Source organism: Pavona decussata, unplaced genomic scaffold (assembly GCF_977016875.1).
Source record: "Pavona decussata unplaced genomic scaffold, jaPavDecu1.1 SCAFFOLD_109, whole genome shotgun sequence".
NCBI lineage: Eukaryota > Metazoa > Cnidaria > Anthozoa > Scleractinia > Agariciidae > Pavona > Pavona decussata.
In genome coordinates, this window is record NW_028145523.1 from 48,743 (window position 1) to 59,093 (window position 10,351).

The 10,351-nt window shown below is 36.7% G+C and overlaps 2 protein-coding genes and 1 long non-coding RNA gene across 3 annotated transcripts in view; 2 read left to right on the forward strand and 1 right to left on the reverse strand.

Moving 5' to 3' along the window:
• LOC146470866 (uncharacterized) overlaps positions 1 to 10,351 on the forward strand; it is a 145,374-nt gene that overhangs the window by 35,740 nt on the left and 99,283 nt on the right. The gene's annotated exons all lie outside the window — the stretch shown is intronic.
• On the reverse strand, positions 1,803 to 9,843 carry LOC146470870 (uncharacterized). Its single transcript, XR_014866917.1, has 3 exons — positions 9,805 to 9,843; positions 8,581 to 8,747; positions 1,803 to 1,900 (listed from the first exon to the last, which is right to left on the reverse strand). It is a non-coding gene; the product is annotated as an uncharacterized LOC146470870 (long non-coding RNA).
• Positions 3,191 to 8,571, forward strand: LOC146470871 (uncharacterized). Its single transcript, XM_085121473.1, has 4 exons — positions 3,191 to 4,352; positions 6,303 to 6,792; positions 7,807 to 7,866; positions 8,456 to 8,571. The coding sequence occupies exons 2-4, from the start codon at positions 6,639 to 6,641 to the stop codon at positions 8,569 to 8,571; spliced, it is 330 nt and encodes a 109-aa protein (XP_084977599.1). The 5' UTR covers positions 3,191 to 4,352; positions 6,303 to 6,638.

Sequence of the window (10,351 nt, forward strand, 5' to 3'; positions counted from 1 at the left end):
TCATCACAAAAAAGATTTAAGTAAATCACCTTCACTTAAAATATGCCAAGTTGATTTACCAAATCCAATTAAACAGAAATCTCAACAACCCGTAATCCACATTGCTTCATAATAATAATAATAATAATAATAATAATAATAATAATAATAATAATAATAATAATAATAATAATAATAATAATAATAACAATAACAAATCTGAGATAATATTATTATGATTAATTTTGCAAATTAAATGAAGAGTGTACCAAGGCGATCGGCAAGGGAACAATTTCTAGTCTGAACGATAAGAATTGAAATCTTGCAATAAACAACAGCCTTAAGGGAGTATCGAAATGCACCAATCAACACAAACCAACGTGCTACTTAAACTGTTATGCAATCAGTCAACACCATCGCCTGATGAACACCAGCAGTATAGCGGTCAAAATATTGCAATCCACATCTATGTGTTGCAATCATGAGACAAAGGATTAAACTGAGCTACCATTTCAAACCACGATTGTGTATATGTGAACAACAATTTTTAGGCTTATTTTTATGACAGCACTTGAAACATTGAACTTTATATATATATTTCCCATATATGTAGCAAAATATTAATCTTATCATGTAGTCGTAGCTTTATAGTAATTTAATGCAATTTTATTAGGAAACGTTGACTCCAATTCAGATGATGAACTAGTTAGAAAGCCTATGGCAAAGAAGAGAACAGGTAAGATGACATGTAAAATAGGAATTAAAAGTCACACTATCACTGACTCTTTGGCACAGTCTTTTTCTGGTCCTGCTGAAAATATAACTTAAAGCTTAACTTTCTTTACCACTTATTAATATGCTGCACCCCACTCCTGAATGCCCTCCTTCTCTGGCCACTTTTTTCAAAGAAAAGTGTTTTGCAAGAGATATATTAATTTTTTAATCCCCCAATAAAGGAAGAAGCGAAAACTGATTTACCGATGAAAACAATTGAGACAGCTTCTCCCGCAAAACTATCAAAAGTGAATGCTGTGTAAATCATGTTCCTTAACAGTTTTCCTCCTGAATGAGGTAGTAGTTTTAGCTGTAGTGGTGCTATCCTATGGGTCTCCCTCAAAATTTAACGCAAGGAGAATCTCTGAGTAATTTCAAAACACTCGTAAACAACCATTACGGAAAAAAAATAATGCACAGTATTCATGGATCAAAACAGGTTCTTATTAGGATTAGTAAATTTTAATGTTGTTATTAGCATGGTATTTATATAATGTTTTTAAGACTAAGATATTGGCATTTTATACTTCTGTACTTTTTTATACCTGAAGAATTTTTACCACGCATATAAATAACGATTAATTACTTAGCTACTTACATGTACTTTAATATACTTCCTTACTTATGGACTCCATTCATGAACAGAGAAAATCTCTTACAAATACTGAGCTGTTCATGTTTGCCATTTGATTAATCTACCTAGAACTAATCACTTCAGATGATGAACAATCTGGTGATGATGATGAGACATGTGATGATTCAGAAGTTTCCAAGTCAAAGAAAAAAGCAAAACATTGTGCAGGTTAGAGCAATTTCTGATTTACATTTGCTTACTAAGTTCTATTAATGTATTAACTATTCTGATAAATAATTGTAATTGAACTGAGTGGAGTGCAATTTGGCATGAAATCATGCGCGTGATTTCAAAATCGTAAAAATCAAACAACAGCAACGTCTGTTAATAAACATCTCCGTTTGATTTGACAGTGGGACGGAATTTTCTCTTCGTATTAACTACTAGGTCGATAATCAAATAATGTTATTTCAGTCCATCTCTGGCCGGGCGGCGCCTGGTACCCAGAAATCTTCTGCATTTCTTGTAGGACTGGACTTGAGCACTGAGGACATCAAATATGGGATTGACATTCTGAAAAGGAAAAGTCAATTTCAAAATTTCGTATGGGAAATTTCAATTTGCTGACTCCATGGCTGCCCTAAAAATTACAGTGATATTAAAACAACCAACACCCAGAAAGTAATACTCTAAAAACAAATATGGGAAGATTCTCATAGATCACTTTCTTTATAACAATGATAGGCATCCGTCAGTCTAACAAGACTATGGAGCCGCGCTCCCAATGTTCAATCCGATACAGCATCGTGTGAGACATGGACAAGCCAATACAGGAGTGGCTGTCCTTCCCGCACTGAGTGCAGGTGAAATCTGACACTGGTCTGTCTGTCTGTCTGGTTCTGGGCCTTTCCTTGGACTGTTGAACAAGCGTCTCTTCAAACTTGGAGACGCCCTTCTGCACCTTCTGTTGCCAGGCTGGTCGTTTCAACTCTGAAACCGTTGCAACTAAAAACCAGCCTTTAAGGGAAAAACACATTCAAAACCTGGTTATATTATGTTAGAATAAAAAGTAGCGATATTAAAACATGACGTTTCGGCGACATGTCACCATTATCAAATGTAAATTATAATAAGATTGGTAACGTTATATAAAGAAAGGAAGGTGTGAAATTACATTAGAATAAAACGAGATGGAGTAAAACGAAAGAATGTGCAAAATTGAATGAACAGTTTTGCTGGTATGGAGTCTTTTTGAGTGTTAAGAGTCGGTCTCTTTTTCCTTATTAGAAGCATCTCGTAAATAAGGCACTCGAATTTCCCGCGGCATTTCTTTAGGATCGTAAACTGCTCGTAAAGATTGTTCGGTCTTTGATCGTGTTGGTCCTTAAGAGACCGACTCTTAACACTCAAAAAGACTCCATACCAGCAAAACTGTTCATTTAATTTTGCACATTCTTTCGTTTTACTCCATCTCGTTTTATTCTAATGTAATTTCATACCTTCCTTTCTTTATATAACGTTACCAATCTTATTATAATTTACATTTGATAATGGTGACATGTCGTCGCCGAAACGTCATGTTTTAATATCGCTACTTTTTATTCTGAAACGTTTTTCCAAATCCTTAGTTATATTATGTTAACCACGTATATATGATTCTAGTGAAGCTGTGCTTTCCTGCCAGTGGGTACCTTTATTTGAGAAAGTAATATTATTGTCCCAACTGTGTTTTAGCATCAGGTAGTCTTAATTAATTTTCATACCTTAATTGTTTTTCTCTAGTGCATATACCAAAAGCCAAAACTACAGTTCACAATACCAGACTGTACGACAAAAAGCAGGCCTGTTACTACTGTTCAAAACTCTACCCCAAAATTGCTCGACACTACACCACAGTCCATGTTAACGAAAAAGAAGTTGTTAAAGGTCTCGCCTATCCAAAGAAAAGCAAGGAAAGGAAAAAGCAACTTGAAAAACTACGATTAATGGGAAATTATCATCACAACTTAAAGGTACTAGAGACACGGGTTGGTGATCTTATAGTCGTAAGAAGACCCACAGAAGAAGAAACACTATCACCAGAAGATTTCCTTCCTTGTTCATTTTGTCTGGCATTTATAAGACGCAATGAACTGCGGAGACATTGTAAAACTTGTCAATTCAAACCACGACACGCAGACCAGGATGAAGAGGACAAAAAATAGGGAAATGTTCAGGAGAAAAGCAAATTAATGCTGATGCCAAATCTGAAACCAAAAGAGAGCCCCCTTCTACAAAAAGTGTTTGCCTCAATGAAGATGGATGAAACCTCCCTTAAGGCACGAAATGCGAACTATGGTGCAATTCAAGCTGAACGACTAGGTCCTGAGCACTTTCACGAGGTATCCCAGGGCATGCGTCAACTAGCAAGACTACTTATTCAACTAAGAACAGACAACACTGTTACCCAACTCAAAGATGCCCTCAAACCAGAATGTTTTGACCACATCATTGCTTCAGTTAAGAGTCTATGCAGTTTTGACAATTCTTCAACACAATCAGTGGGAACACCATCACTTGCATTAAAACTAGGACATGCTATCAAAAAATGTATTGCAATCCAGAGAGGTAAAGCGCTGCGAACAAAAGATGAAACGCTACTTCAGGAGCAAGACAATCTACAGAAGCTGATGGAGTCTGAATGGGGGGACAAAGTGTCATCACATTCACTGACCACAATGCACAAGAGGAAGTTCAACAAAGTAAACCTTCTACCACTAGCAGAAGATTTGGAAAAGCTAAGAAAACATCTCCTTACCAGAATTGCAGCCTTAACAAAAAAAGTGTCCAAAACACCAACCCTTGAGAACTGGGGCCAGCTAGCAGAAGTGACCTTGTGCAGGGTTATCATATTTAATAAACGAAGAGGGGGAGAGGCATCAAAGATGTTACTGGATGCTTTCAACAACAGACCAGACTGGCATGAGATGACCTCATCAGGAATAAGGGCCTCCCTGGAGCCTGTTGAAAGACAGCTGTGCAAGAGGTAAAAATGTAATCTGAACCATCCAACCTATACTTTCCCTTTGTTGCACAGAAAGTTATGGTGCAGAAACTCAAACTGTGAATGCTTAGGGCTTTTTTTACCCTCTTTCAATACTGTCCATCAGTCCATCAGTTACTTTATAAACTCTCTCCTCTTCTTTTTTCTATAATCGATAAACCTAAAAATGTCCCTGGCAAATTACTAGAAATCTTACACATGTTTGGCTATTTTGAAAAAGGACAAAAAAAAAGTAATGCACATGTGTTCTTGTGGTCTGTTGTAGACATATAGTAAAGACGTTATTCTTAAAGAAAAAGAGAGAGAGCTATAGACTTACAGAATAGAGTGGACACATGGAATTCAAACCCTAAAATGCTATAAATGATAATAAATAATGGTAATTGAACTGAGTGGAGTGCAATTTGGTATGAAATCATACGTGTGATTTCAAAATCAAACGAGCGCGCAGCGCAAGTTTGATTTGAAATCACAAAATAATATGATTTCAGACCAAAATTGCACGACACAAAGTTCAATTACCACTTTATAACACCAATTTTGAAATCACAGAGTTTTATTCTTTTGTCAATATTTAATATTCTATTTTTGTTACTTCATTTCCATTTTGATCCATGGGCTAAAGAAAGGATGCGATTTAGAGCAAAAAATGGTGCAATTTGGGAATAAATCGCACTGTTGAGAGCCAATCAGATTACAAGGATCACCAGTGATTTCAAAATAGGTGTAATAAAGAACTTTGGTCAAAAAAAAAAAATAATTGCATCGATGAAGGAGACACTCCCTAATCGAGTCATCCCAATACTGTCCATCATGCCCAGCGCTTGTTCCTTAACGCAAGAAATCGAGAAAAGAGGTTGTACGTCGGTGCCATTTTTCAACGTCACAATAGCATTATGAATATGACAGTCCATCATGCCCAGCGCGTTTCGTACCCAGTGCCATACCGCTGTACATGTTACTGAGCACGAGTAATCGAGAAAAGAGGTTGTATATTGGATAGGATTGTATATCGGATGGGATTGATATAAAAATAAATATTAATAATGTTTTGAAAAAAAAAACACACACACACACACGCGCCTGCGTGCGTTTCGGGTATATAACCATTTCTCAGTGTGGAGAAAACCGCTTTTCGTACTTAGAACCTACCTCTGTGCACATGCATGTTATTAAGCGCGAGAAATCAAGAAAAGAGGTTGTGTATCGGATATGATTGTTATAAAAATAAATATCAAAAGGTGACAAAAATGGTTAAAAAAAAACATAGACGTTTCTTCAGTGTGGTCATGTCATGCATCTCCGAGGAACTTTTCTTTCACCATTCATTATAAAAACGTCACAATTATAGCATCTTGACGTCCCGAATGCGTTTCGTACCGTTCCTCGTGGTTTCGCTGCGAAAAGTACAAAACCAAAAGTACAAGACAAGCTAAGATCCTTTTCTTTCTGAAATATCCGCAGCATCCTTGGTAGGATGCCCTGTAAACACCTGGTACTGGTTACATAAAACGTTTCTAAGATAACACGGCTGTTGACAATTGTTCCCAGACAATAACCTAATGTTTTGCAACAATATTAACAGGTTCCTGTAATCTTAACATGATTTATGCAACCCAGTTACTAGGTGCCTAAGGGCCTAAGTCGACGCACTATAATCTCCGATTACTACTAGTATACTTTATACATTTCTCTACTGAAAAGAACATTCCAGTAAGCACCACACTGTTATTTAATTTAGTGGTTTGGTGCTTGTTTATGAGTGAAGGTTATTAATATTTTTTTGGAGAGCAGCACTTATGTGGGGGCTGTCCTCTTTGAAGTAAATTTAGTACTTGTGACATTAAGTTTAAACTGCAACAGGATTGACGTTGTATAGGACTAATTTAGATTCTGAGGGAAGTTACATTAAATTTGAATGATTCACCATAGGTTGGATATGGTAGAAATAAGAGGAAAAAGGGGGCGTAAGGTGCCAGTGTTGCTAACTCCAGAAATGAAAACAGCAATGGACGTGTTGGTAGACAAAAGAAAAGAAGTCAACATCAGCCCTAAAAATCCCTTTTTTTTTTGCACGAGCAAGTGAAAGCTGTACCTCACACCTACGAAGCTGGGACACCTTAAACAAAATGACACACACACCAGGTCTCAACTTGAAACAGCCAAAAACAATTTCAAGCAACCGTCTGAGAAAATATGTTGCAACCGTCTCGCAAATATTGGACTTACAAGAAAAAGAACTAGACTGGCTGGCAAGACACATGGGACATGACATACAGGTCCACAGGGAATACTATAGGTTGCATGAATCAACACTGGAGCTGGCAAAAGTTAGCAAGATATTGTCTGTGGTTGATGAGGGGAAACTTTTCAAAGTATGCAGGGAAATCTCTTAATGAGATTGAGGTTGAGCTACCCGATGGTAAGTAACAGAAAAATTAATAACAATGTGATAACCTTGGTGATGCAATGTCTGCGAAACAATTTATGGCTTAAATCTACAGCATGTTTAAAACAATTAGGGAAAATTTGTTACAAAGGTAAAGATTGGGAGAAATTTATAATAAGATTAATGACAACAGCAATGTGCAACCTTACAAAAACATTACTCTAAGTGTAAACTAGCTAGGGCATTTAGTATGGTATGTTTCAGATTCGGTTTTATGTTGGCTCCATCACAGAATTCTGTCTCTTATTTTCATGCTTTAAGTATGGACAGCACTTTTTGGCTAAGGCATTAAACAAACAAAGAAAGTGAGACTGACAATTAAAAGCACATGTTTGTAATCAGGATTTTTCATGTTTTTTTTTTAATAAACAAATGAATGATTCCTGTCCCTTGTTCACCAAAAATGGAAGGCAGAAAAATGGTAGTTAAAACATGTATTGTGAGTAACCTTTCCGTTTAAGTGTACAATGAATATTCAAATGACAGCTACAGTTCAATGATTCACACATTAAGTGCACCTTATTTGATCAGAGCTTGAATGTGTGGATGATTAAGATTGTAATAATGATTACAATCCTGATGAACCATTCCCATTTTTCTCTTTAAAGTATTCCTTATGCTTTTAATTTCTTTATATAAAATAAAACTCCAACTGCCTGCATTGTTCTCATTTTAGTGATGCAATGCCTTTAACAGGTCACTTTCGGGACAGTCCAAAAGGGACTACTTTAAACTTGGCATAAATTTGACAGATAATTCAAAGTATGTATTTAGCAATTTAATTTTGAAGATCTACAAAAATGGTGATAAATATTGTTTCAAAACTGATGGGCAGTGCAGTTACTGTTAAGAGAGTTGCAACCTAGCTGTTCCCTCAAAGAAAGTGGTCCTGCAACATAGTGGACTCTAGCTCTAAGGTTGTACACACATGCATAAGAGTGCTGTCTTTAGGTTGTAAAACAATTCAGTGTATGATTTTTGTTGTAGAGGAATACAGTCATGATGAGAGCGAGGACGACGACAATTCTAGTGAGCCACATCAAACAGGTTATGTGACTTTCCATTAACTACTAGCCATTCATATGAGAGGTACACTAACCCAATTTGCATGCTGACCCTAAATTCACATTTAAGTGGAAGTATCACGCAAATCTGATATCATTTCAAAACCCAAAAATGTTATTTTGGATAGGCTGCAGGATGTGTGGGGTTATCAACTGATTCTTCCTTCTCTGTGATTCATAACTTGAATCATTACAATACTGTAATTTTAGTAAATGTGGTTATTACAATACAGCAAATGCCGTTGTTAGAAATACACAATGGCCACAAGGCTATTTTGAGGCTTTAGTAGTGTTCCATTAGTTAAAACGTATCTTAACCAAACAACTCTAAATATTAACTGCATTGAAGAGGGTGAAGAGGCCGTTCCACCTAGGTAAAATCCACAAAGCAAAGCAGTACAGAATGAAGGTAAAAGATTGCATAAAAGTTAGCAAAAAAATCCTCAACCATGCATGAACAAACCACAAGTCAAGTTTTGGAAGAATTTACTTAAAAGGGAATTCATGATAAAATTGTCATGTACAAGTTAATTATTTAGTGTTCTCATAACTCTTGCTTATCTACCACACAGGAGATGAGGAACTGACAGCTACATCAAAAGGTAAAAATGAAAAACCTCCCAACATTTGGATTACTTCTTTCTCTACTGATGCGACACACAAACAGCTTTTAACATGTACTATTTGATTAATCTACCTTGAACTGTTTACTTCAGATGAAGAAAATGGTGACGATGATAACACGCGTGATGAGTCAGACATTTCCAAGTCAAAGAAGAAGGCAAATCAGTCTGCAGGTTAGAGTCAGTTCTGATTCATGTATGCTTACTAATGTAATACGGGTATTTGTGTTGTCCAGGTGATCTAAGAGAAAAGATTAAACATAGTTACACATTAATTTAAGATTTCATGGACATGCTTCACCTACATGTACACAAGTACACACAATGACAATAAAGTAACACATTCATGGGGGTATCATTTTGTTGCATCTGCGACCAACAATTTTTATTTGGTATATACCATTCAGACACCCACCCCCCCTCCCATCTTGGCAAATTTTCCCCTTCAAATGCTGCCTGGATATGTTCCATAAATTTCCTTATTTAAATTTCTTCTTTAGGTTCACAAAACGAAAAGGATCCCCAGTCATCTGGTCAAGATAGAAAACGGAAACGTCGGAAAGGTGTGTGAACTTATCATTACAGTCACTAAAAACCAGGCCAGGCCAAACAATGCGGAGAATCAAAAGAGTTTCACAAGGTCACGGTCACAGTTCGCAAGTCACAGGAAAAGAAAGTAAAAATAATTCTATACTTCGTGAGAGTACGGGTATTAACATTTTTTTAAGCTGTTCTTTGTAATACATTGTTTCATTTCGGGTTCCGTCAGTCATGCATAAGTGCATCAAACACTTTTTCCGGTTTTCATGGTAAGAGTAGGACAACTAAATGACGCAAGTTACACATTTGTATTGGGGCTATAGAAGTGTCCTTTGCACCATTCATAAGTCTGGAGACCTCGACACTGAGAGGCTTTTGTGTCAACTAAAATGAAATACACTCACAAGCAGCTCAAAATTAATACCAATACTGATCACAACTATGCACATGCTGGCATGTCAAGAGTTCTAAGAATTATGCCGGCCTTCATGCAAATTGAAGAAAAAAATCAACAACAACAATAAATATTATTGTTGTTGCAAATTATTTGCGAACATGCAACAATGCCTACATGCTGTTATTTTACTCTGTATTTTAAAACGGAACAAAAGGGTTGTCATGCGTGTGCTGCTACAAACAGGAATATCTATCACCTGCGTTAGGTTTTGAAGATTATAGTAGTATATTGATAAAGTAAATTTCATTTTATCAGTGTCTCTGAAAGACATATGACGTGAAAACAAGCGATGTTTTCTTACCTCTAACACCTCTCTACCATCCGCCATATTACACGCACGAGATCGAGAATTCCCTGATCGAGGCTACTCTCAGTGCCTCGTCCCAAGCCCCTTTGATACCCTAAAAGTAGGAACGGTGGAATGGCGGAACATCACCCCAAATCCCTGAGCATGGGCTTTTCGTAGTTCCACAGGCTAGTTTGCGTTGAAAATCTATTTCTGACGCGACGTAATGTACAACGGGCGTGCAGCGCTATCGTGTTCGATGAATTTATTTCCCACGGAAAATTATTTTACCGCGGCTACAAAACGTGTAATTTCTTCAATGCAATCTTTCACAAAAAAGATTTCTAAAAGGAAGGGAAAAGATTCTGGAGAGATAGTTCTGTATCCAGTGAATATTGATGAACATTGCAGTTGAAATTTGATCATGCACGCAAATTTTTTTCTGATGTATGCAAATTTTGCTCCAGACGACGCCAGACAAATTTATTAACCTCGCTACGCTCGGTTCTTGGGCCCTCGCTTCGCGAGGAATAAATAGTAGACACATCCCGTCAAAGGATAA